The sequence below is a fragment of the Hyaena hyaena genome, unplaced genomic scaffold, assembly GCF_003009895.1.
Source record: "Hyaena hyaena isolate Hyena2069 unplaced genomic scaffold, ASM300989v1 scaffold_93, whole genome shotgun sequence".
NCBI classification, from domain to species: domain Eukaryota; kingdom Metazoa; phylum Chordata; class Mammalia; order Carnivora; family Hyaenidae; genus Hyaena; species Hyaena hyaena.
Window position 1 is genome coordinate 880,227 of NW_024080724.1, and position 26,661 is coordinate 906,887.

Consider the following 26,661-nt stretch of genomic DNA (forward strand, 5'->3'; position numbering starts at 1 on the left):
TTGTTCCTAATGAATAGTTCGCCTCATTTCTCCCAGCAACATTCCAGCATCGAATGTGCCATCTCCATGTATAGGAAAGGAATGGTCAGTAAGAACTGACATGACACTCAGTCTCCCCAGCCACTTGGGCAATGCAGGCCAAAACAACACCATGCAGTCTTTGCCTACATTTCAGCAACATTTCCAAAGATCACCAGTGTTGTAAAGAGTGTATGGAGGGGCGCCTGGGTGGCTTAGTCGGTTAAGCGTCCAACTTCAGCTCAGGTCATGATCTCACGGTTTGTGGGTTCGAGCCCCACATTGGGCTCTGTGCTGACAGCTAGCTCAGAGCCTGGAACCTACTTCAGATTCTGTATCTCCCTCTCTCTCTGACCCTCCCCTGCTCATGCTGTCTCTGTCTCTGTCTCTCTCTCTGTCTCTCAGAAATAAATAAAAACACGAACTGCGAGATCACGACCTAAGCGAAAGTCGGACGCTCAACCGACTAAGCCACCCAGGCGCTCTGTGCTGACTGCCAGCTCAGAGCCTGGAGCCTGTTTCAGTCTGTGACTCCCTCTCTCTCTGACCCTCCCCTGCTCACGCTGTCTCTCTCTCTCTCTCCTAGAAATAAATAAAACATTTAAAAAAAATTTAAAAATAAATAAATAAATAAATAAATAAAAACATTTAAAAAAATTTTTTTAAAAAGAGTGTGTGGAAATAGGCCTTCTCCTTCAATGTTTTGGAAATCAGTCTGGCACATCCAAATGTTAGATGCTGAACCTCTTAATTAACAATACCACTAGCAAATAAGTCAGTCAGAGGAGGACAGATACCATATGTTTTCACTCATATGTGGATTTTGAGAAACTTAACAGAAGACCATGGGGGAAGGAAGGGGGAAAATAGATACAAACAGAGAGGGAGGGAGGCAAACCATAAGAGACTCTTAAATACAGAGGACAAACTGAAGGTGGATGGGGGGCGCGGGTGAGGGAGAGGGGAAAATTGGTGATGGACATTGAGGAGGGAATTTGTTGGGATGAGCACTGGATGTTGTATGTAAGCCAGTTTGACAATAAATTATATTTCAAAAAACAATACCACTAGCAAGATCTTGCCCCTGGGAAATACTCCCACATGGGCAAAGATGTATACACGTGCTGTTTGCCCGAACATAGTTTGTAGATGAGAAAAACTGGAATTAACTTAAACGTTCGTCATTTAGGGAGGTTTCGTTAGTGATGATACAACCAAACAAGGCACATAATACAGCTATTAGAAAGAGGGGTGAATCTATTTGTGCAAATATGGAGGGATCCCCAAGTGAAAATAGCAAGATGAAGACCAGCATTATGATACACATAACTACACACACACGTGCACATATGCGTGTATGTGTTAAGTGTATTTTTTAAAAGGGTTTAGAAGAACAAACACCGAATTATTAACAGTCTCCACCTGTGTGAAAGGGAACAGTATGAGCAAAGTGAGAAGGGATTCTTCTCACATTTCATTTAATGTACTTCTCTATTGTTGGCATTTTGTCTATAACATCTATTCACTAACTTGCTATACAGTTATTTTTTAAATCAATGAAAAACCTTTACTTTGTTTTTTGTTTTTGTTATAGCTTCCTTTATTATTACACAAGTAATAGCATTCTTATTTATAAATCAAGTTATAAAATTTTCACTATATGAGATGTTGATTGCAAAAAAAAATTTTAAATGAGATCAGTAACAAGTGAATTGAAAGAATAAAAATGACTCCTACTAATTTTAGTATCTTGTAAAGGTGGGGATTTCAAATTAGTGGAAGGAAAGGAATTATTCAATAAATTTAATTGGGATAAGTGGATAGCAATCTAGAAAGGAATCAAGTTAAATCCCTACCTCACACCTTACATAAAAATAAGTTCCAGATGGATAAAAGATTTAAATGTAAAAATTGAAGCCATGGAAGAACTACAAGAAACCATAGGATAATTTTTTTTATAATCTCAGATAGGGAGAGGCCTTTTCTCAGTTTGAGGCAAAAAACAGAAACCACAGAAGAGGTTGATAACTTTAACTACAAAAAAAATTTTTTAACGACACAAAAGGCATCATAAGTAACCAAAAAGAATCAAACAAACTAAACCAAAAAAACACTGTAACTCAAGTTACAGTAGCTTACTTTCTTATATATGGAGAAATTTTATATAATTTATATAAAGTATATATAATTATATGCAAATTAATAAGAAAAAAACCAACAGCACAAAAGAAAGATGGACAAAAGAGAGTTCTCATAGAAGAAAGCGCAAGAGGTTCATATATTTATGAAAAAATGCTCAATCTCACTCCCTATTAAAAGAATGCACATGACATCTTTAGTTGGATACCGTTTTCACCAGGAAGACTGGCAAAGACGAGAGATCAAATGGTGGGAGAGTCTGAGGAGACAATGGGGGAAATGGGCATTCTTAAACATGGCTGGTCGAAACAAGTTGTTCCAACCCAGCGCTTCCACTTTTGGAATTTATCCTAAGAATACGCAGTCAGCTGTCATTATTCACGGGGATTACGTTTGATAAAGCTGCTGTGAACCGTGAGTGAATTGGTGAGCATTAAACCACGGCTCCCTGGAGAAATGCAGGGTTAGGTTCCTGCAAGGCTCTCTCAGGTTGGTATTTCAGTCAACCAATCAGTGCATAACTTTGTTATATGTGTGTTTCTGTTTGAAGGCATCTTATTTAATATATATTGTTGATTCATTAACATTGGCCTCATGCTCAACAGCACTAGAACGCATGCCTGAACGAAGGTCATCTAACCCGTGGATTTTGTCGGGCCAGTACACCACAGCCTTCTTGCACAGGCATGCGTTCTAGTGCTGTCCACCATAAGATCAGGGTTAATGCACCAACATGGTGTTCATCAGAAAATGCCCACAAAAGCATTACGGGTATTGATTTGGGGTAACAATAAATTTTAGTGAGTGGGAGAGTTCGCAAATACAGAATCCATGAATAAGGAGGATCCACTGTACTCACGTGGGGCAAAATGACATTCACAAAGTTTGCTTCCACCAGTGCTCCTCCAGAGCCCCCAAGTGGGGGTGGGGGGGCAGGTTTTTATATTTTATATTTCTCCAAATCTCCCTAAGTGGTTCTGAAGCAGAGGGCTGAAGGTATCCATGTCCTCACATTTTGTGGCTTCGCAGTATTTCTTGGAATGGAGACCCCATACATACAGGAATATGTAATCTATTATTACTGGAAAAATTCAGATTCATTGCAACTTCTTTATATTATAAACAATGCTGATTTGAACATCCTGTGTATAACTTCACACACAGCCTTTATCATTTCCTAAGGTTAACTCCCAGAAGTAAAAATTCTGGGTGGAAGATAGGCATGATTTTTAGTGTTCAGTGCTCAGTGCCCCGGAGAAAGATTATGCCAATTTACACTCTCATCAGCAGTTTATTCTTCTCGATCCTTGGCAATCTTATGGATACATATTGTCCCTCGGAGGGTTTTTTCCTTTGTCATTCTTTCCCTATCCACCAGTGAAAAAGTCCTTTACGTTAGAAACTCTCATTTCCAAGTTATGTTGCCTACATTAATTTCCCCCCTTTTATCTTGGAGAAAGGAAATCCCCCAAGATACCATTTCCATCCCTGGCAGGAAGCTTCTGGGCTCACTGCCTTGCTCCTGGGAGAGCCACTGCAGAAACCACAGCTCTGGAAGGATAACGGGCTCTTTTCTATTCGCTCTCCTTGGGCAGCATCCTAAAAAGAGTACTTTTTTTTTTTTTCATTTTTTTTAACATTTATTTATTTTTGAGAGAGACAGAGTGTGAGCAGGAGAGGGGCAGAGAGAGAGTGAGACACAGAATCGGAAGCAGGCTCCAGGCTCTGAGCTGTCAGCACAGAGCCCAGCACCAGGCTTGAACTTAACAAACCGTGAGTTCATGACTTGAGCCGAAGTCGGAAACTTACCCAACTGAGCCGCCCAGATGCCCAAAAGATCGCATTTTTTGAAAGACGAAGTTAACAGAATGTGTTGTGATATTGTTGTTTTACATTCAGATGGGGGAAAGGCCATTTTAAAAAATCACCTCGATCAAAATCCCCAGCTACAGTGGAACACAACAGAGCCCTCGCGAACGTGCAAAGATCCTATAGAAGATATAAACTCTCCAGAACAGTAAGTACTTCCTCCTTGAGAACTACTGTGGAAGAGTCCATTACTCCTGCACACAAGTTTCAGTCTGAACCAGGTTTTCTCATGCATCATTTTATTTGAGCTCCACAGCCATCCCATGATGCAGGTCAAATCACAATGCTCATTTTACAGATGAGAAAACTAATGTTCATAAGGCGGAGGTGACTTGTCAAAGCTCCCCCAGTTTCTAAGTGTAGGAGATAGGATTTGAACTGGGGTCTGCCCACCATCAAACCTACAGTAGCACACTGCCTTTGTTGTGTATAAAATTTAACCTTCCTCGGTGCACTGATTCCACAACTGTTTACCAAGATCGACTGTGTGTCAGACATAGAAATGAAGAAAACAGACATCCCTTCCTTCACGGAGCTTATGTTCTATCCGGTGACAGAATAACGTCATTTAAAAACCAAAACGTGGTATATTAAATCATAGATGCTTTGGAGGAAAATAAAGTAGGGAAAGGCGTTAAGGGCCATAATCTTATAGAGAGCCATCAGGAAAGAGTCAGCAAGGTGACATCTGAGCAAAGACCTACCGGGACATTTCCATTAGCTTTGCTCTCATTGGTTAATTGTTAGTTTTTCCTTGCTTACAGCAGCTTGGAAGCAGAGATTAGAAATGTCAGCACTGAAATGGGGTCCCTGGGAGGGGACAACCAGCAAAGACAGCCAAATCACCAACCGTAGTGTAACTTGGGGCCCCCAAGTCCTCCTTGGGCCTCCTCTGTCCCCACCCATCTCAGGACCCCGTCGGTGCCACACATGCACACCAGGGCACACCTCTTGGGATGAGGTAGCCCTGTGTGAATTGATCTGCTTCTCTCACAGAGCACTGCGGTTTCCCAGAAGAAGCAGGAGACCCATCTTTCCTAGTTCTGGCTTTGTTTCCATGAGCAAGTTACATAAACCCTGTCCATCTCCCTCGTCGTTATAATGAGAATAGCAGTACATCTCGTACCTACTGGATGTCTGTGAAGATCTTGGGGGGTGAGGGGTTCTCACCCTGAGCAGTCAGGCACTGAGGACACAAAGAGGCCTAAGGATCCCAGGAATGCAGCTTCCCAGGTACCAAGGGGAACCGCACAAGATTCCGATAAGGTGACTTACTGCCCAGGGGCGACTCTGATGAGAAGCAGGTCCGGGAGAGAATGGCAGCAAGAAGGGAGTGAGAAAGCTGCTGCCTTTCCCCTGCTGCCAGGAGCCACACACCACCCCTGGCCCCCAGGGCTTTGCTGGCTGTGCCTCTGGGACTTTACCCAGAATTCTGGGAGCTCAGAGGAAGAAGGGCTCACTCTCAGAAGAGTTTACTTTTGGGGAAAGTAGCCTCCAAGGGGTCGGGTTTGGGTGGAGAGAGGGTAGAAGTTTCACCTGGAGAATTAGGCAAGAGACAGATCTTAGGCAGCCCTGAATGTCCTGTCCCAGGGCTTGGAAAGATGACACTAGTCACCAAAGAAGATGAAAGAGCAGGAAGGAACCTATTGGAGTCAGCCCAGCAAGAAGGGCTGAGGTCCTGAACAAGGCAGGGGGCAGAGGAGCCCAAGAGGAAGGACAGAGCAGTGAGAAGCCTTTCAGCCCAGCAGGAGGCTTGCAAGAGTAGAGAGCGTGAGAACTGTCCATGTCAGCAGCCAAGCCCCATGAGATGTGCACGGAATTTATTCTTAGGAATCACCGCATGCTCAGGACGACTGCATCCCCTTTGCTCATTATGTCCCTGGCTATTCGCAGGGTGGTCGTTGGCAGGTGTAGGCCTGCAGTAAGTACCTGCTCAGCGGGTGAGTGCTTACATGATGGGATGGGCAGATCTTGGATTCAGGAGAACTGTCCTACCATCAGCTTAGCCACAGTGAGTCCACGGAACATTCTAGTGAGCAGCCAGATAGCCTTCGCTGAAACTCCTCTCTCCCTTCCTCTCTTCCTCTTCCTCCCCCCCACCCCGTCTCTCTCTCTCTCTCTCTCTCTCTCTCTCTCTCTCTCTCTCTTCTGTCTTAGTTTTCTTCATAACTCTTTCTGACTTTACTGTACCTTTTAATTGTTTGTTTTGTCTTTCCCTTGAGAATGTAAACTATAAAGGGATNCTCTCTCTCTCTCTCTCTCTCTCTCTCTCTCTCTCTCTCCCTGCCACAGCATCCAACGCCGACTGTCTCTCCAGCTCCCCATCCTCCACCACGCCTACCTCCCGTCCATTGGAGGCGTGGACGCCAGCTGCGTCAGCCCCTGCGTCAGCCCCACCGCCAGCCCCCGCCACAGACATGTGCCACCCTCCTTCCGAGTTATGGTCTCGGGCCTGTAGGGGTGGGAGGCCTGGGGCCGGGGCCTCCCCCGGGACAGAACCACACGGAGCAGAGGCTACGGGATCACTGTCCGCTCTGGCTGCGGAGAAGCTGGGCGCCGCGGCTGGCCTTGTGGGACTGCTCGATGGCACTCAGGTGGACAGGATGGGGGCACTTGGCACCTGACCTCGCGCCTTATTTGTGAAGTTTTTATTCTTTCACAAAGAAGAGGAATGGAAATGACTTCTTCCTTGACGTCTACAAAGAAGGAGGAGCTGGGATATTTGAAACTTTGCAAAAAACAAAAACAAAAACAAATCCTAGACAAGGAGAGAATCACTTGAACTCCAGCTAGAAGTCACCGAGTGTCCCTGAGCAGCCTTGAGGAGAGGCGAGGGGCTTCCGGAGAAACCGTTCTGCCTCTGCACACGCATCCCTGGCTGTGGCCCCCCAGGCCAGCCCGTGTCCCCTCTGGGGAAGGAGATGGGCAGGGCAGCCGGGCCCCCAGCTGCCCGTCCCGCCAACCCCTGCCTTCCTGGAACAGGGAGTCCACAGGGCAGCCAGGTGGCCCGAGGGCTGGGGTACGGGGGCAGGCTGACCCGCATGCCTCCCGGTGGGACCTTACTCTCTGGTAAATGCCACCCATTAACACAATAACACCCGTTCCGGGACCGTGGGGATTTAGGGCACGTCACTGCAGACCTGCTCTGCACCATTCACCGACAGTCGGTCATGCACCCACCACGTTGGCCACGTCCCTGTGTTTGTATCAGGTGTTCCAGTAATCAGGGGGACCGCCCGAGCTAACCATGGAATGTCTGTTCCCAGCAAACACGCTAAAGAAAGACTGTGCACTTTAACCTCTCATCAGGGCCCAAGGGCTGCCTGGGGTTGGTGTTTCCCACTGACTTTGTTTCTGACCAAAGTGAATCGGGCATTCTGCTAGAAGGCATCCCTATAGTCATAGGGAGAGAGTGGTGAGCCGAGGGCTCCCCTTGGCTTCCTGCAGGTGGCCTTCCATCTGGACGGGCCGGGAGCTCCGCCTTTGGGAGTCCTGGTGGTGAGCAGTCAGCACACTAGTCCTCTTCATCACATCACTCTTCCCTTTCAGCCGAGCCCCAGAGAGCACTGGCCTGGGAGTCAGACAGTCCCGGGCTCAAGTCCTCACTCCATGGCTGACTCCCTCCATGACCTCGTGAAAGTCACCAGTGTCTCTCTGAGCCTCAGTTTCCCCTCCCCAATAGATTGGGGTTGAAATAACAACACCCGTCCTGCCTACCTCACAGGGTCACTCTGAGGATCAAAACTTGATCTCGTCCAGGAAAGCTTCATACCACACGGTGAAGCAGCCCTGACCCGTGAGGTATCAGGATGACCATGACCTTCGGCCCTCACGACCGCCAGGGGTTTGGCCCAGAGGAGCTCCCAGCACAGCCCCTCTACCAGCATGACCTGGTGGAGAGAGGCTCCCAACGACTTTTGTGACATTCCTAGACAGGTTCATTCTTTGCTAAAGAAAGGCCTGAATGACAGCGTCCAGGACATCTGCACAACTGAGCGGTCGCTCACTCCCTAAAGAAACCTAATGGCAGCTTCAACAGGCAGGCAATAATCTCTTCCCAGACCACTGAAGTCAGGAATATACAGCTGTCACCACCAGACTTTGACAAAAGGGCCCACAGGAATCCTACCATCGCCAACATTTCAAAACACCCTCTTTCACGTAGCATATTAGCTTTCCCCTCCCCTTCCCCAGAGAGAGGTTATGGAGGTACTGTAGCTTTTAGGGAAAAAAAAATATCAACACATCACAGGTCAATTTGAAGTCATTGTCTGTTTAGGCACTAAAAATCGGTGTTGTCACTCACTGTGTATTACCAGTATTTACTTGCTTTCTTGATTTCACCAAAACCAGATTTAATTTAAAGGACCACATTAATTTTTCAAAGGGAGGGAGATAATTCATTGTACATAATGTATACACACACACACAAATATACCTGTAGAAATATTATTCCAGCATAGCAGGAAAAAAAAAAAAAAGAAACAAGTATTGGACAGTCGGAGGTGAGTGTGTGCGTCCGTGACCCGTTTTGACCCCTGAGCGTGCACAGTCTTCTAGGTTAACCCACAAAGTACATTTTCTGTCTTAATGATACTGTAGGTTCACCCATTTTTTTTAATTTCCCTGCAAATAACAAGACCCACAGAAGTGACCCTAGCTATTTAACGGTTCTGTTCTTTTATACGCAGCAAATACACCATACATTTCCGAAGAGGCTTCAGCCTGAAGGCATTTTCCAATGACGTTAGTGCACAAACGCTTTAAATTAGGCTGGAACTGCCAGAATCAAATGTAAATGAGGAATTTCTCGTACCCCTATTGCATGGTATCAATTTTTAATAAATTGTTGCAAATTTGTTTTTATGAATAAAAGGAAAAAAAAACATTGTCATCTTTAATGCCTACTCATCCCAAAAATGGGGGTCAGATCTGGTCATATTCCTCTGCTCGCAAACTCAGGGGACAGTTCCCGTTGCCTCCTCAGCCACCTTCTGCAGACAGTAATGGAAAAGCCCCACTACCACGTGACCCCAGCTGCCGGATCCACGGACGGGAACCTGACCTGAGCGGAGCCAGTACGTCCAGTCTCCAGGGTATTTCCATGTAGAAAGGTTCAGCCTTGAAAGAGAAAAATGAAGCCTACATGAAGAGAAATGGGATCAAGAGATGAGTCTTGACAGCGCCTGAGTAGCTGGCCAGCTGTTCCCGAAGGCCGGCAGCACCCTGGCCCTTCCCATGCCAAGAAGGATTCTCACTTCTCCACATAAGGCATCCTTTTTGCCTAAGTTAGTTCAAGTTCAGTTCCCATCTGTTGCGACCAAAAAATCCCTAACTAACCTAGAAGCCTCACTGCTGCCCCAGACCTGACTCTCCCTCCAGGCCTAACAGCCTGCAGTTTGGACCTGTTCTCCTTTCCATCCTCACACCTGCCTCCCCACTTAGCGAATGCACTTCCTGCACCATGCTGGGCCGGCAGCCTACAGCTCCGCCTCAAATCCCACCATCCTTCAACACCCTCCTAGATCCCTCAGCGTGAAACCCTCTCTTCCTGTTTTCTGTATTCAGAACAGCTCTCTACACTTCTCACGGCACTGGGTAGATGCTCCTGTGGCCCCTACCCCCTACCCCAGACCATGGGCTCCCTGAGGATGGGAGTCACATCGCTTCCTCGAGGTCCCACCCAGCATAAGGCCCTCCCATTGGCTCAGAACAAGCCTTTTGCAGAATTAGACACCTTGACTGAGACATGGTGGCTGGGTCTGGAAAATAGAGCAAAGGCAAGGTGGCCAAAGCAGGCTAGGGAGGCCCAAGGCCATGTGACTAGGGGCAGGCCCCAGAAAAGGGGGGACTGGGCCTACAGATTTCACTGGAAGGCTGATCCCAGGCTGGAGCTTTCTAGTGCTGGATCCCCAGTGGTGCGGCTGCCGAGGAGCGGACCTCTTGAATCATGGCCAGGAGAGAGCTCTGCTCCATGACATCTACTAGGTAACACCTAAGTAACAGGCAACATTTTACCCCATAGAGCCATTAATCTCAGAGATTCTGAATGCAAAAGCAGAAATCTTAGAAGGCAATACCAGGAATGCAACGGTCAGCTAGATCATGAAGTAAAGTCCACACTCTGAGCTTTGGAGTGGGGTGAAACTGGACGTGCTGCCAACCTACAGGCTCCGGTGGTAGTGAAGAGCTATTGGCTTGGCACTCGTTGCTCTCAACATCTTGGCTGCTGGCTCGGATCTGTAACTGGAGAGTTCCCACTCGTGGTGAGTTAGGGCTCTGTGCCAAACCAAAGGAAATGCCTTTGATTTCCCTCTATCTGAATTCCGGTTCAAAAACCCCAGGGCAGTGTTTCTGAAACTAAAAACCATAGGGACACCTTTTAAGACACAGCGTTGACTTTAAATTGTTTTTCTTTTATTTATTTTTTATTTTATTTTACAGTTTGTTTATTTTTGAGACAGAGAGAGACAGCATGAGTGGGGGAGGGCAGAGAGAAAGGGAGACACAGAATTTGAAACAAGCTCCAGGCTCTGAGCTCTCAGCACAGAGCCTGACATGGGGCTCGAACCCACGAACCCCATGAGATCATGACCTGAGCTGAGGTCAGACACTTAACCGACTGAGCCACCCAGGTGCCCCTTAAATTGTTTTCCTAAAGAAAGTTACCTAAATGTGTTCACGCTAAATATAAGCTCATGCTTCTGCCTTTCACATAAGAGCAAAACAAATTTATAAATTCAGTGCAAATGACAAACCCAATAAAGATCATATTAGCAACATTGATTTCATGGGGTAAATGGGGCTTTGCAGAAAAATAACTCGCAGCTCGCAACACAAGCCCAGCACCAACTGCTCCCAGGCACATACCTTTGAGTTCAGCCTGCCTGTGCGATGACTCAGTCATCACACTACTTTTCTTTATTTAAACAACTGTGAACACTTCATTTATTCAGCACTCCATGATATCCTTTGGCCTTCATTCGGCTCTCACACATCACTTCTCTGTTAATTCCACCTTTGTGTTTTTCTCATGAGCCATTGACAATGACGGGGCCACCCAGGTAATACACACAAATCAGGTGGTGATTGAGCACTGATGTTCACTGAGCACCAGATAAAGTGCTTGGCGGGCATAATCTCATTTAGATCTCGCAGGGACCCCAGAGTAGGAATGATTATTGAGACCCTTTTGTAGCTAAAGGCACTCAGGCACAGAGGATGAGTGCTGTCCTGAGTCACACAGCTGAGGTGTAGAGAGGAAATTTGAACGGGGACAACACCAGAATACATCCTCTTTACCACTTCCTGAAACTGCCTCATCAGAAGGAACTGGATTCCAATGACCTGGAAGGTGACTAATTTGTTTTTAGATTCTCTTGAAATAAAAATACAGTCTTTTTAAAGTTTATAGATTTGCATACCTCTGAGATTCACCCATAGCTTTTTGCCTGAGGCTCTAAACCCCAGTCTGAGTGCCTCTGGCCTGGACAATGTGAACAGGGGAAACCCTCACCACGCGGAAGCCCAGGCAAGCCAATAACATGAAGAAGCTACAGCAGAGACAGAGCCCTAGAGCCCAAGTTGCACATTGGCCAGATCTCCCATCCCCCACCCCGACTGCTAAATCAGGAGCGCTCAGTTCTCCAAGAGATAGCAAGACTCTGCCCAGCCCAACGCACAGGAAGCTACATAGAAGATGCTCACCCTTTTGGGAAGAAATGCCAGCCTTGGTTGTGATAGTCACTGCTTAAAAATGATCAGACCGGAGGCGCCTGGGTGGCTCAGTCGGTTGAGTAACTGACTTCGGTGCGGGTCATGATCTCACAGTTCATGAGTTCAAGCCCTCAGGCTCTGTGCTGATAGCTCAGAGCCTGGAGCCTGCTTCAGATTCTGTGTCTCCCTCTCTCTTTCTGCCCCTCCCACACTCATACTCTCTCTCTCTCTGTGTGTGTGTGTGTGTGTGTCTCTCTCTCTCAAAAATAAACATTAAAAAATTGCTTTAATGATCAGGCTGGTAAAAACTGGAAAATAACCAAATGCTATCAACAGAGCAAAAATAAAATGTGATATATTCACAGAGTGGAATATTATATAGCAGTGAGGATGGGGGGAAAACTACAACCATATGTGATAATATGAATGAATCTGAAAAACATGCAGACTGAAAGAAGTCAGACAGAAAGAGGACGTACTGTAAGATTCCATTAATATTGAGTTCAAAAACAAGCAAATCTAATCTGTTAGACATCAGAATAATGGTTAACCTTGATAGGGATAGGTAGTGGGAAAAATGGTATGAGGAGGGCCTCTGGGTGCTACGAATATTCAAGTTCTTGGTCTGAGCACTGGTTACAGGGCTGTGTTCACTTCATGAAAATTCTTTGATCTGTACACTTATGGTGAGTGACTACATGTATATACACACATGTATATACACATATGCATATAATCACACACACAAATGTGTATAATCACATATCATAAGTATATACCTCAATAAAATGTGCCTCTTCCTGGGCAGAAAAAAATGAATGTAGAGCCTCTGAAGACTGCAGCATAAAGACAGACAAACAGCACACAGGTGCACCTGCGTGGCTCAGTTGAGCATCTGACTCTTGATTTCGACTCAGGTCATGATCCCAGGGTCGTGGGATTGAGCACCACATTGGGCTCCACACTGAGAGTGGAGCCTGCTTAAGATTCTCTCTCTCTCCCTCCCTCTGTCTCTCTGTCTCTCTCTCTCTGTCTCTCTCTCAAACAAACAAAAACAAATAGCACACAGCACGCTAAGCCTGAACATGCTTTGGGAAAAGATTTCCTGCAGGAAACAGAAGGGAATATCAAATCTCATTCAATCTATAGTCTCAAGAAAAAAAATACAGTAAAACCGGGTTTCTGTGAGACAAAGTAGATTTATAGATAAATTGGTGAGGCAATGGGCTAAGAAGAAAAAAGAAAGACAGGAGAGAGGGAAGGCAGGGAGGGAAGATTCTGGGATTAAGGTAGTGTCAGAAGGCCATGCATTTAACTTCTTCCCTCTCCTAATTTCTTGCTACAATGGCCCACCCAATAGAGGGAAAGCCATATGACAATTCTACCTAGACCATTTCTGGAAACTAGAGAAAAGTGTCTCATTCACACTCCTAAAAGTTCAATTTCTACTGTGGGCAAGAGTCAGGGAGGGGAGCACCTTCGGGCCAGCCTATTCCCAGCGTCCATGCAGAAGGCCACTTGGGAGTCAATTTTAACTCCACAGTGGGAAAGCCACTGGAATGTTTCTGGACTGGGTCAGAGCCTCCACTCTGAGTTCTAAACACCGCCAGATGTGAGGCTGTTATCTTAGTGCAGGGCCTGCAGGAAGTCGTGATTTCATATGATTTCTGCAGAACAGACCTGCCACACACACCTTCACTCACCTCCAACCCTGTACGTGCAACCAGAAGGTGGGGGCGGGGTAGGCTTTATGGGTCAAAACCAGAGGAAGAAAGCGAATGTGAAGTGCACAGAGCAGCCGCCATCCCTTTCTCATCCCCTGGGGAACAGGGCCGGCATTAGACCAGTTCTCCTCCCCCGTAAGATTAGAGGTACCCAGAGTATTCTTACGTACCCTTTCCCCACCACCAAGTAAGGGACTGACAGTGCCCTTTAGCTGAGAACTTCAGAACCACTGGTCTGATGCCCAGGGCTGATGCTCTGGGGGTGTGGAGAAAGGGGCCAGAAAAAGATGGCCCAGCTGAGGCGAGGAGGGCTCTGAGGTGGCCCGGATCATTCCCTGTGTGTTGTGGCAAGAGACACTGGTTTCCCATGGGGTGACTGGACACGGAGCAAGATTGTTGGGGGTTCAGTCATCTTAAAAGAAGCTAAGGAGTGGTCCACCTTTGGGCAGGCTGAGAGAAAGGAGAGCGCTGAGCTTCCAGAGAAGGCGTCTGTATCTCCTTGCTGTCCTCAGAGCATCCCAAGGCCCCAGGTTAAACACAAATGCAGTGTCGTTAAGAATCCCATGCGTCATCTCCAAGGAAACTCCCTCCCCAGTAAAATCCTTCCACTTTTCCACATGACTTTGCAGAAGTGAGATCTTTCCTTTCCCCTTTGTCTGATCTCTTCAAAATATATGTCAGAGGGAGAAGGTGTGACTCAGCAGGGCAGATGTCCCCATTTGCTTAGCATCTTGGAGATGAAAGTTACAAAGGGTCTGCGTTTCTCTCCCTGCCGTCCCCCCTCCAGTTCTGGCTGTGCGCTTTCTGAAGGGACAGTTCTGGAGGAAGGGGAAGTAGACAGTGACAAGCCTAGAAATCATGTCACGGGGGCAGTGCGAAAGCAATGGCATGACAAAAATTACCTTCTATGGGAAGCAGTCACATGTAAAAGGTGCCATCCTCCTCCCCGCTGCTCCAAAGTGACAAAGGAGGAGGGACCGCAGTAAATTTGGGGGGGACAGTCTTGGCTCGGCAAACATGGCAGTTTACAGAATGGAAGAGAGAGCCTCTAGAGAAAGTGGCCGTGCCCCCTCTAGAAGGGTTCATTCCCATTGGGGGGCTGGAGAGGAAATTCTTCCACTGGGTGAGAGGCTGAAGTAGGTGTCCGAAGCCCCGTGTTTCGGGCTTGCAAACAGACAACGTGCATGTCATATTGGGGCCAAACAGATGTGTTTGCTTTTGTTAACACATTTGAGACAAAGTGGGTTTTTTTAATTAAAATTTTTATTTAAATAAAACCTGCGCTTCTAGTTTGTTTCGAAAAGTAGAATAGAGCTGAGTAGAGGTACTCCTTTATATAGGTTATATGTTGTTTAATTCACCGTAGCCACACTGCTCCCTATTATTATACAACATTAAGGCCAAGTGTCAATTGACATTTACCATCCTGTGTGTACTGTGGGATTTTTTTCCTTACCCCCAGCCTACTTAACTCATACATATTATTACCTGCCTTGTCTCTGTAGGCATCTGAGTGGATGATCTTTGCTAAATTCTATGGCTCTCGACCTTCATTTGAAACAATGGTATAGAGCTAGTGTAGAGCTAGTGGAAAGAAAAAAGGCAGATCCTGGGGTGTGCTTCCGCTGGTGGATCATGAAGCCACACCACCTCTTCAGGACAATGGCCATTTTCCATTTCTAAAGAGACATCATGAGGCATCTGGGTGGCTCAGTCAGTTAAGCAAAGCACCCAACTCTCCTTTTTGGCTCAGGTCACGATCTCACGGTTGGTGAGTTCGAGCCTCCCACATCGGGCTCTGCACTGACAGCACAGAGCCTGCTTGGTATTCTGTGTGTGTGTGTGTGTGTCTCTCTCTGCCCCTCCCCTGCTTGTGCTCTATATCTCTCTCAAAACTAAACTTAAAAAAATAATAATTATACAGATATTGTTCCTCATTGAAGGAATGTTGCTATCTAATTGACTCCATTTAGGAGACCTCAGAGACGCCTGTTACTTAATGAAAGCAGTAAGAAACAGAAAAACTTTTTTGTCTTCTAGCTTGGAATAAAAATAAGAGAGTGTGTCAAATGACCTGGATCAAATGCATGTCGGGAGGTCCCTATTAGCTCAAAGGACCTATGATTCTTAGAATTCTTACTAATATTAGTAGCTAGCACTTCTTAAATTCTTTTTATAACTAGATACTATGTAAGCAGTTTACATGGAATATCTCCCATAAGTGTGTGGTAACACTGCAGAGAGGGATTATGATTATCTTCAGTTATACAGGTGAAGAAATTCAGGCACAGAGAGGTTAAGTAACTTGTCCAAGATCACACATCTAGGGATGATGGAGCCAGAATTCAAATCCAGACCATCTAGGGATGTCTGGGTGGCTCAGTCAGTTAAGCGTCCGACTTTGGCTCAGGTCATGATCTCACGGTTTGTGGGTTTGAACCCCACGTTGGGCTCTGTGCTGACAGCTAGCTCAGAGCCTGGAGCCTGCTTCAGATTCTGTGTCTCCCTCTCTCTCTCTCTGACCCTCCCCTGCTCATTCTGACTCTCTCATTCATAAATAAATAAAACATTAAAAAAATTCAAATCAGATCATCTAAGTCCAAAGACAGGAGACGTGAATAAAGTACCACCTAGCGTTGATACTTAATGTCCCAATAGGATGTCCTCTCCCCACCCATTAAATGATGTTGCTACATTTCTTGCCAAGCATACCAAGAACATAAATCACAAAAGTCTCATTTTCTTTTCTCTGACTTATACATTTGTGAACATTAAACTAAAAATACTCCCCCGTGTTATTTGATTCTTTAAAATATAAAATAAATTAAAAAGCAGGACGTATGGGTGGTTCAGGCAATTGAGCATCCAACTCTTAATTTCAGCTCAGGTCATGATCTCAGGGTTGTGAGATCGAGCACATGTCGGGCTCCATGCTCAGCATGGAGACTGCTTGGGATTCTCTCTCTCTCTCTCTCTCTCTGTGTGTGTGTGTGTGTGTGTGTGTGTGTTTCCCTTTCCCTTTCTTGTGCTCTTTCCCTCTCTAAAATAAAAATAAATAAATAAAATTTTGAAAAATAAATTAACAAGCAAGTTTCCCCAGGACCAAAGTTCCTTTGGCAGAATTTGATTCAAATTCAAAGAATTTGAAATGGAATATAAAATAGAAGAACATTCAATGTCTGCAGTGTCCAGTCATTCCTTCCAGATTCTATAGCTAAACACTGTCAAACGTGTGCTTGACATGTAGAGTCAAACCCTCCATTATGTTCAATCACGCAGACTTTAACTGAGGGGTGGACACTCTTTATGGTGATCCCTCCAGGTAACTGAGGAGCTGTTTTGACCTCTAAGATTATATTATATGATGACGTACACATGCAAAACTAAACACTGTCTCTCCGTTGGCCTGATTCAGTATTTTGTAGGAAAACTACCAATGAGAATCCTATTTGCAAGTAACTTGTGGGTTTAAGTGAGCCTAATTCCCTTTTAAAAGTATGTATTTAAAACTCATATGTGCCAAGTCAACTTGAAGTCTTTGGGCTTATTATCAATTGAAGATTATATTACTCAAAAATAAGTCAAGTAGAAAGTATATGATGATGTTTTGCTGACCAGAACACCTAAAGTTTTAAAAATATGTTTTCAATAAGACTATACTCCTTCCTTAATAAGAGAACTACAAGTATCCCGTAGGCAGAAGAGGAAAAAATCTGACCAAGAAGATAACTCCAAATAACTTAAGGCATAATGTTTCTTTGTACATGTAATAAACCCTTATATCGAACCCAAAGAAATACATGATTTTGTTGATAGAAATTCATTTCTCTTGCCTTTACTAAATAAATGGGTTGAAGGAATATGTAAAATATATTCGCCTTAATGATGTCAAGTATTAACCTGCCTATTGGGGATATTTTGGAGGGGAAGGGGATATTGTTTGGTGCCTCTTTTAAGCCCTTTGACAAAATTGAGAACCCCCCAATATACCCAAGGGCAGTACAGCACAAAGGCCACAAGGGGTCGCTTTCTGACAACCTCTTGCTTCGCAGCTAACAATATTCCCCAGGGAAAGGAAGGGAGGGCAGGGGAGAGACGTTAACTATATTTTAATGTAATAACCATTATTAGAATACATAACAATCAATATATCTAGATCAACAGAAGTTTCCCTAAACCAAAACTTCAATCTTTTTCTTTTCCTTTTTATTTTCTTTTCTGCTGGAGCAACACTAAGCCTGTTCGTATTATTACAGGAAATAATACAAACAAGGAAATTTTGTCATTGGTCTTCACAAACATTCAGTGGGATGTCCTGGGGACAAATTATGGTCCCTGTACCACAGGTGAAGAAACTAAAGCCCAGAAAGGTTGTAATTTTCCAATGAAAATTCCAGTGACCAGGTGTCCTGACACCCACCACCCTACCTGGGAACTGTGTGCTCTGACTCTCCCCACATCCCTCGGAGTGGAGATGGTTGGGAGTAGGGAGTGACTATTTTGCTTTCTGGAAAGCAGTGTAAATATTTTACATAAAACTGTCTGACATGAACTTGTACTTGATTATGTTTATAAAATAAGACTTCAGAGTTTTCCTGGGTGCTCTAGGCCACTTTGGACTGTGTCTCAGATGGGCTTACAAAGAAGTTCATTTTGTTGTTAGGAGTGTGTATTTGTTTGTTAGGGCTGCCAAACAAAGTATAGACTGGGTCGTTTAAAAACAGAAATTTGTTTTCTCACCATTCTGGAGGCTTGAAATCCAAGATCAAGGCATCGACAGGGCTGGTTTTGTCTGAGGCCTCTCTCTTCTCTTGTAGATGGCTAGAGATCTCTCTGTCTTCACATGGTCTTCTCCCTGTCTCTCTGTGTCATAATCTTCCCTTCTTATAAGGATAGCAATCAGATTGGCACCTCATTTTACTTTAATTACCTCTTTAAGTACCCTATCTTAAAAAATAGTCACATTCTGAGGTACTGGGGGAGGGGGTGGTTAGGGCTTCAACATGTGAATTTAGAGGAGACACAATTCAATCTGTAACATGTGGAAAAGTTGAGGAACCTGCATTACTCCTTCCTACTCTTGACCATGACAGTCATAGTGTTCTAATGTGTGTCCTTAATCTACAACTCTGGAGAGTTGGATATTATGTATTTCTTTCTCTAGAAAGCTCCTTACTTAATCTTCTTTTTGTATGTGATTCTTTTGATTGTTTCCTATGGGAGTGGAGTTCGAAGAAAAGGTTTACAATCTCCATTCTTTTACTTTTCTCTTTAATGCTCTCCACAATAAGGGTAGTTACCATGTGTCACCATACAAAGTTTTTACACTACTGATGATACTCCCCATGCTGTACTTTTCATTCCTGTGACTTCTTTATTTTACACCCAGAAGTGTGTATGAACCCCATTCTTCAGGTAAGAAATTATATTCAACTTTGGAGCAACTTAAAAACAGGAACAATTGTGTACTTACAGGTACATTTTTAAAAAGTGTATTTATTTATTTTGAAAGAGAGAGAAAGAGATCATGGGAGGGGCAGAGAGAGAGAGTAATATATATACATATATATATATATATATATACATATATATATTATATTACCAAATACTAAGTTTTGTGAAAATAGTTTTGTGGTCTGCTTTGTTTACCTAATATTTTCCATATCATTCCGTATTCTCCTACAAAAAGTAATTACCTAACCAACTTCAGATTTTTGGACATTTATACTACTTCCAATTTTTGAAGTAACAAATAATACTGTGATGAACATATTTGTAAGCATGTGTGATTTTTTTCTTATGACAAATTCTTACAGATAGAACTTTAAACCACAGGACACACAAAGTCCCAGGAATTTTGACCTCAGCTGCCAAGTTATTTTCCATGTTTCTTGTCCCAATTTATGCCACTCTCCTCTGATCCCTCCTCTAGGAGACTGATGTGCCCCCCATTCAAGGGACAAAGATTACATACAAAAAAAAAAAGCTGACCAATATTAACTGTAGGTCAAAATTACTGGAGTGGTTAAAAGGTTTTGCTTTGCACACATTTAGTCTTTTCTTTTGTGAGTGGATTGTTGACTCATCCATTATTTTTTAACTTAAAAAAATTTTTAATATTATTTTTGAGACAGAGACAGAGTACTAGAGGGAGAGGGGCAGAGAGAGAGGAAGACACAGAATCCGAAGCAGGCTCCAGGCTCTGAGCTGTCAGCACAGAATCTGATGCGGGGCTCAAACTCACATGATTGTGAGATCATGACCTGAGCCGAAATTAGACACTTAACTGACTGAGCCACTCAGGTGCCCCTCGTGCATTGTTTTTATTGCTTCTTTGACTTATTGACTTGTATGTGCAGCTTACAAATTTTAACCCTACATCATATGTGTTATAAATGTTTCAAATAATTTTCTCACTTTGTACTTGTCTTTTCTGGTGGCTCCTGATATTTTCTGGTAAACACATTTGGAATATTTCTATGGACAGTCTAGTGATCTTTAGCTTTCTGTGTGCTGTTTTTCACATTATGTTTATAAGGGCTTCCTTCCCTCAGACCAAGATATATAAATATTTGCCTTTATTTTCTTTACATACTTATGGTTTCACTTAAAAATGTTTATTGTGGTAAAATTATACATAATAAAATTTGCCAATTTAACTATTTTTAGGTGTACAATTCAGTGGCATCAAGTACATTCACAGTATTCTGCAACCACCATCACTCTATGTTTCTAGAAGTTTTTCATCATCCCAAACAGAAACTCTGTACCCATTAAAAAATAATTCCTCATTTTTCCCCTCCCCCAGCCCCTAGTGATTTCTATAATACTTTCTTTCTCTATGAATTTTCCTATTCTAAGTACCTCATGTAAGTAGAACTATACAATATTTGCCCTTTGGGGTCTTGTTTATTTCACTTAGCAGAATATTTTCAAGGTTAATCCACGTTATCTCATGTATCAGAATTTTCTCCCTTTTTAAGGCTGAATAACACTCCATTGTATGTATATTATGGTTTTGTTTTTATGCATTATGTTCTAATCTACTTAAACACTATTTTTATACACAATATTAGGTGAATACCTAAACTAACTTACTAAATAAATAGCTCATCGTGTCCCCCACTGATTCGAAATTCTAACTTTATCTTATCCTCCAATAATATGCATTCTCAATAGGGACATAATCACCCCCCAAGGGGTTCAAAATTACTTCTTGGGGTACAAAAGAAAAATCCTACTCTTTGTATATATAAAGCACAGATATACATGCAGTACATGAAGAGATTCATATTATATTTGTGGTGTTAAAATTTTACAGGAGGTGGTGATCAGGGGGGAAATTCTGAAAGGGCTCCTTTAGGGATAATAGCAGGAAAAAAGAGGTTGAATATCCTTCCCTGTACTACATTTCTACACTTGCTTGTATGTTTTTCTGAACTTACTTTGCTCCACTGATGTGCCCATCCCTGTACCAGAAACATTAAATTCTGTTGTTCTTATAATTCTGTTTGCTTCCTTCCTAGTAAGTATGAGAATCTGGAGTCACCATGTTCAGGTAAGTTACTTGCTTACCTGTCTATGGGCTGTCTCCTTGGACAAAAGTGACAGCCCCGTGGGATCTGGGACCTTGTCCCATTCATCACTGCAGCTTTCTCTTTTAAATGGTGCCTGGCAGAAGATGCCCACTAAACACTTTTTGATTGAATCAATAAATTTGTGTATCTAGTGGGCCAAATCCTAATTACTCTTTTTCTTCAAAATGTTGGCTATTCTCACCTGCTCACTCTTGGAAATAAACTTCAGAATCATTCTAATAGGCTATAAAAAATAAAAATGCTACCAACCGTCCCTACCCCCAGAAGGTGCAGCCTCTTACGGTGGAGACTCAGTGACTCTCTTCCAAGGAACAGTGTTGAAAGGAGAAAATGGTAACGTTATAGCCAAGGATTCTGGCAGAAACCATCTTTTTTTTTTTTTTTTTTTTACAAATAGTTTATTTTTACAAATAGTTTTTTACAAATAGTTTATTACAAATAGTCAAGTTGGTTTCCATATAACACCCAGTGCTCATCCCCACAAGTGCCCTCCTCCATGCCCATCTCCCCCCTCCCCCCCCCACCCCCATCAGTCCTCAGTTTGTTCTCAGCATTCAAGAGTCTTTCATGGTTTGCCTCTCTCCCTCTCCCCCACTATTTCCCCCCTTCTTCTCCCCCTTGGTCCTCCGTTAAGTTCCTCCTAATCCTCCTATACGTACACTCATATGGTATTTGTCTTTCTCTGCCTGGCAGAAGCCATCTTAACCAAAGACAGAGGTTACCTTCGCCACGTGCATATCACATAGCTGGATAGTAGGTGATGAGAGAGGCACTTCCCCTCTGCCATGGTCTTCCCCAAAACCTATCACCCCCATCTAATCATAAGAAAACACCAGACAAACCCAAATTCACAGTATTCTACAAAATAGCTGACCAATACCCTTCAAAACTGTAAAATCATAAAAAAAAAAAAGGAAAAACTGAAATATGTCATAGTTCACAGGAGACTAAGAAAATATGATGAGCAAATGTGGAACCCTGGATTAACTCCTGGAGCATTAGTGGGAAGACCTCTATGGTTTTTCAAATGTAAGGCATATATTTGAAATTATTATAATTTTTCCTTCAAATATCTATCATTATTTAGCTAGAAAATCTAGAACAAGATTGTCTTATTTTATTAAGAAATTTTGAAACATTAATTCTATAGTAATAGATTTAAACTTCAGGAAAAAAATGCCTTTTGAGAAAATATTAAGATACTCGTATTTTTGGCACTGCAGATGTAATTTTTTTTCTTGTTATTAAAATATCCCTGTATCCCTAAAATTACTCCTTCTAGGTGTAGTATATAATTCTTCGTAAAATGCTAAAATTGATTTGTAAATATTTTATTTAGGATCTTCGCATCATTTAGCAGCAGCCAAGCCTGATGGCCCTACATAACGCGACAAGCGCCGTTGGGCGGTGAGTGGAAGTTGAGACAATCCCGGGGTAAACTGGTGAGGTCAGCGGGGAGTCACCGGGGCACTAAACTAACACGGGACACAAGCCTGCCGTCAGAGCCCTAGACCTTGAGCTCCGTGAGCTGCGCCGGAAGTGGCGTCACCGAGCCGGCGTCCCTCTCAGCCAATGGCCGCGAAATGCGCCGTCCAACGGTAACTCGCGCGGCACCTGCGGGGTAAAGACGGACTGCCCATAAGACGCAAGAAGGACCATCCTTCTACCCTATTACACGAGTTACCACCGCAGTCTAGTCAGAGATAGGCATCTCTTCCTGCTTCCCTGCCGCCAATTAACCTAGCTCCGTGACACCACGCTTCCAACCTGGGAGCCTCCTCACGCCCCGCAGATGCCCTCACTAAATATGGCTGCCTGGCGGAGCGTGAAAGCCGGAAGCAAGTGGGATTGGGTGAGCCAGCGGAGGGCGTGTCGGGGCGTGGCCTGGCTGCGGAGAGGCTGGGAGGGGCGTGGCCAGCCGCCCCACCTGGGTTTGCCGTCAAAGATTAATTTACTCGAGCCGTCCGCATTCCTGCGGTCTCCTGGGGGCGGGGCACCACTGGCCCCGCCCCGCTCCCAGATTTCTCGCTCTTGGAAGGCGCCGGCTGCGACTCTGGGATTTGGCCAGAGTTGGCTGCTGCCCTCCAGTCAGTCCCTCGACGGTCTTTAGTGGAGATGGAGGGCGCCCAGGAGAACCCCGCAGAGTCTAACTCCTCCGTCCTCAGGTCCGAAGAGCCTGCCAGGGGCCCCGAGGTGTTGCCTCCGGAAGAGTCGGAGGGCTGCGCTCGTTCCCTGGAGGCGGCCCCCAAGAAACTCTGTGGTTATTTAAGTAAATTTGGCGGCAAAGGGCCCATCCGGGGCTGGAAGTCCCGCTGGTTTTTCTACGACGAGAAGAAACGTCGCCTGTATTATTCACGGACCGCGCAGGATGCCAATCCCTTGGACAGCATCGACCTTTCCAGTGCGGTCTTTGACTGCAAGGCAGATGCCGAGGAGGGGACTTTTGAAATCAAGACTCCCAGCCGGATTATTACCCTGAAGGTAAATGGGGCAGTTTTCTTCCTTTTTCAGCCGGGATGAATTCCCGCAGCACGGGCTGGCGCGTGTGGGTGGTCACAGTAAATTTACAGGAACAAGGATCACAGCCCTTGATCTCCCCCAGTGAACGGTGGGTGCCCAGGATTTGGTGCATTCCAAAACGCATTTACACCCATTTTCTCACTGGGTTCGCCTAACAGGCTGGGATGATGTACCCGCATTAGAATCAAGAAACAGTCTGGGAGAGATGAAGTAACCAGCCAGTTACTTAAGAGGTCAGGCATCTAGTGAGTGGCGTAACCCACGCTTGAAATCCTTAGTCTTTCTACCTCTCAGTAGTGTATCAGAACTTTGACTTCTTGGTGTGCCTTAACAACGCACTTACCTACCTTAACTCTTACTCGGGGCTGAAGTATAGTAAAGATATGAGCTGTGCAGCCCTCTCAAGATCAGGACTCTGAATGACTTTTCTTGGTATTTTGGCCAAAGGAAGTGAATGCTGAGCAAACACTGGCAGGGATCAGGAGATAAAATGATTAGGTTTCACTGATCAGCCTAGAATGTTCACAGAGGCTTGTCTAAACGTGTTTCACATTTAGTAGGTTTTGTTTTATTATCACCCTTAACTGAGACAGCCTGAAATAGTGGAAAGGCCACATGCTTTGAAATCAGACAGGCTTGGATTCAAAGTTTACATCAGCTACTGACTAGCAGTGTAACCCTGCGTTACTTACTTAATCTTTCAGAATCTAGGTAGTCTGTGAGATTCAAAACAAGGTGTGTAAGCATCTTGGACCTACAAATTGTTGAATTAATCCCAGCATCTAGAATACAGCTGAGCACCTAGTGGCTGCTCCATAAATGTTTGTTTAATGAACCCACATGGTGATAAAACTGAGACCATAATGTTCATTTCAGGAGGAGTTGCCCCAGAACTTAAGTGGAAAGACAGATGTGGGTTAAGAATTCTGGGATTCACTCGCCCCAGAGAAGAGTGTGAGGAGACAGCCCCCCAACACCCCCTGTCTTCCCGCCCCTCCCCCCCTTCCAGCCAACTGGGCATCTATTGAGACCCACAGTTTCAGTTCCCCTTTAATGGCTGGGCCTGGCTGGTGACCGGGCTGGGAAAATCAGACAAAATAATGCAAACCAGGAATTCCAGGCCAGGGAAGGCAGGCATTTTAGAGATCATGTGGTTTATGGGTCACATGTCTCCTCCCACAGGCTAACTGCTGTCTACAGGGTCTCCAACACGTCCATTGACCTATGTGTGTGCCTGGCTCTGTGCTAAGCGCTGGGGTATGGAGCCGAATCAGACCTGCCCGCTGGTTCCCAAACAGCTTGAGGTCTGGTGAGAGAACAGACGGAGGAGTGGCACCCACAGTGAAATGCTCCGTAGAGACGCTCCGATAGGTCTCTGCCAGAAAAGTGTGGTGAACAGGAGGGTCAGTTCCCCTGAGTGGAAGGGTCTATCCAGGAGGGCAGCACAGAGAGAGGAGAGGACCTCTGAGTCCTGAAAAAGGGATTTGGTTTTCTATGAGCAGATGAGAGGATGAAGGGCATTTCTGGCCAATAGAGCCCCATGAGCAAAGACAGGGAACAGTACACAGCCCAGAGTGTCCAGGCAGATCACAGGAGCCTAGGGTACGGAGGGACCCAAAAGATGGAGGGGGAGAATGGAGGCCCAAGCGTGGGGCATTTGTGAGCTAGGCCCAGCAGCTTGGACTTTGTCCTGTGGGTTGTGGGAGATTGTCGAAGAGCATCAAACAAGAAAGCCCTGTGAGATTAGAATGTTTAGGAGGCTCAGTGTGGCTGTTGGGCAGAGAACAAATTAGAAGGCAAGGTCGCTGAGCAGGGAGTCTAGCTGGAGGTGATCGAGACAGGATGGTGGCTGAGCTAGAGCTGTGACGGGAGGAGGGAGACCCATGGGGGTGAGTAGGGATGTGAGGGAGGAGGAACGCAAGGGAGGGGTGGCTGACTGTTCACTTGGGCCAGTCACGACCTGGGGAGCCCAGCCTGGGGAGGTCGTAGGACACCCCCTTGGTAGACTCTTAAGTTCTAAGAGGAGGGGGCCATGACATGAATAGTAGGTGCTCCATATATACTTGTCCAATGAATTACGAAAATGAGGTATTTGGGTATGGGCTGGAGCTTGTCAGCACAGGGTCATGGTGAAGCCCGGGTAGCACTGAGGTCTCTTAGGGACAGTGTATAGAAAGGGAAGACTGGTAGGCATTACTTTATCTCATGTGGTACCTCCTGACAGGCCCAGGGCCTCTCTCATGGAGCCCCCTAGCCTCATGCACACCTCATCTGGACCACATAGAAGGGGGAGCTTTGCCCTGGTTACCCATAGCCTGCTGCCTGTTGGTGTTCTCACCTGGCCTTGACTGTGGGCAGCTCTGTGAAGTTCACCGTCCACTCCCAGTGAGCTGCCCGGCTGCTGCGGCCCATGTGATCTCAGCCCTTCTCTATGTAAGCCACAGTCCCCTGGCCATAAATTACAACAAAGCTCTGGTCTAACGGGGGAGATCTGGGTTCTGGGACCAGCTCCACCACCACCTGCCTGGGCAACTTCAGAGCCTTTGTTTCTCCATCTGTGGAAGGGCTGAGCGTTCCTGCCCTGCCTCCCTCCTGGAGGATCCAACAATGTAATAGATGTGAAAGTAGGTATTTGGACCATCCAGTGCTGGGAGACAAATGGCCAGTATCAACCATTACTTTGTTTGAGGTAGCTGGAGGGTGCCACTATGTTGTTACTTTGTGCATATGGCTTTCCAGTCCCCAACCATACCCATGGATTCTCTCTGTTCCATAAAAAGTCAGTCTTTTAGGGTTCCTGGACCCAATTCAAACATGGGGCATGGATCCCCCCCACAACACCAAGCAATTCTCAGACACCAGCTGATGTCCAAGAATTCAACCTAATTCTAACACTGTCTACCCAGAGACAGCATCAGATTCCACAGCCTAAGGGCTCAGTCCTACAAGACTCCCCAACACCTCACTTCAGATGCCAGTCACGAGCCCCAGGCTGTTAACTTGTGCTTCTGACAGCTAGCTACGAACTGGAGCTTCCAGTGACCTCCTCCTTAGGTTTGATTATTTTGCTAGAGTGG

The 26,661-nt window shown here is 45.1% G+C and overlaps 2 protein-coding genes and 1 long non-coding RNA gene across 5 annotated transcripts in view; 2 read left to right on the plus strand and 1 right to left on the minus strand.

Moving 5' to 3' along the window:
* Positions 1–8,507, plus strand: part of GABBR2 (gamma-aminobutyric acid type B receptor subunit 2) — a 351,400-nt gene extending 342,893 nt beyond the window's left edge. The window contains exons 18-19 of the mRNA XM_039234825.1: positions 4,057–4,174; positions 6,319–8,507. Of these exons, the coding sequence (XP_039090756.1) occupies positions 4,057–4,174; positions 6,319–6,484 (284 nt within the window). The 3' untranslated portion in view covers positions 6,485–8,507. The remainder of the gene's footprint in view (positions 1–4,056; positions 4,175–6,318) is intronic.
* Positions 8,508–8,831: 324 nt separating this feature from the next.
* Positions 8,832–11,821, minus strand: LOC120233520. Its single transcript, XR_005528842.1, has 3 exons — positions 11,734–11,821; positions 10,107–10,272; positions 8,832–10,021 (listed from the first exon to the last, which is right to left on the minus strand). It is a non-coding gene; the product is annotated as an uncharacterized LOC120233520 (long non-coding RNA).
* An 11,213-nt stretch (positions 11,822–23,034) lies between these two features.
* The window catches only part of TBC1D2 (TBC1 domain family member 2), a 50,375-nt gene continuing 46,748 nt past the window's right edge, over positions 23,035–26,661 (plus strand). For all 3 annotated transcript variants that reach the window (XM_039234793.1, XM_039234794.1, XM_039234795.1), the window contains exon 1: positions 23,035–23,545. In XM_039234793.1, coding sequence (XP_039090724.1) covers positions 23,180–23,545 — 366 coding nt within the window. In that variant the 5' untranslated portion in view covers positions 23,035–23,179. The remainder of the gene's footprint in view (positions 23,546–26,661) is intronic.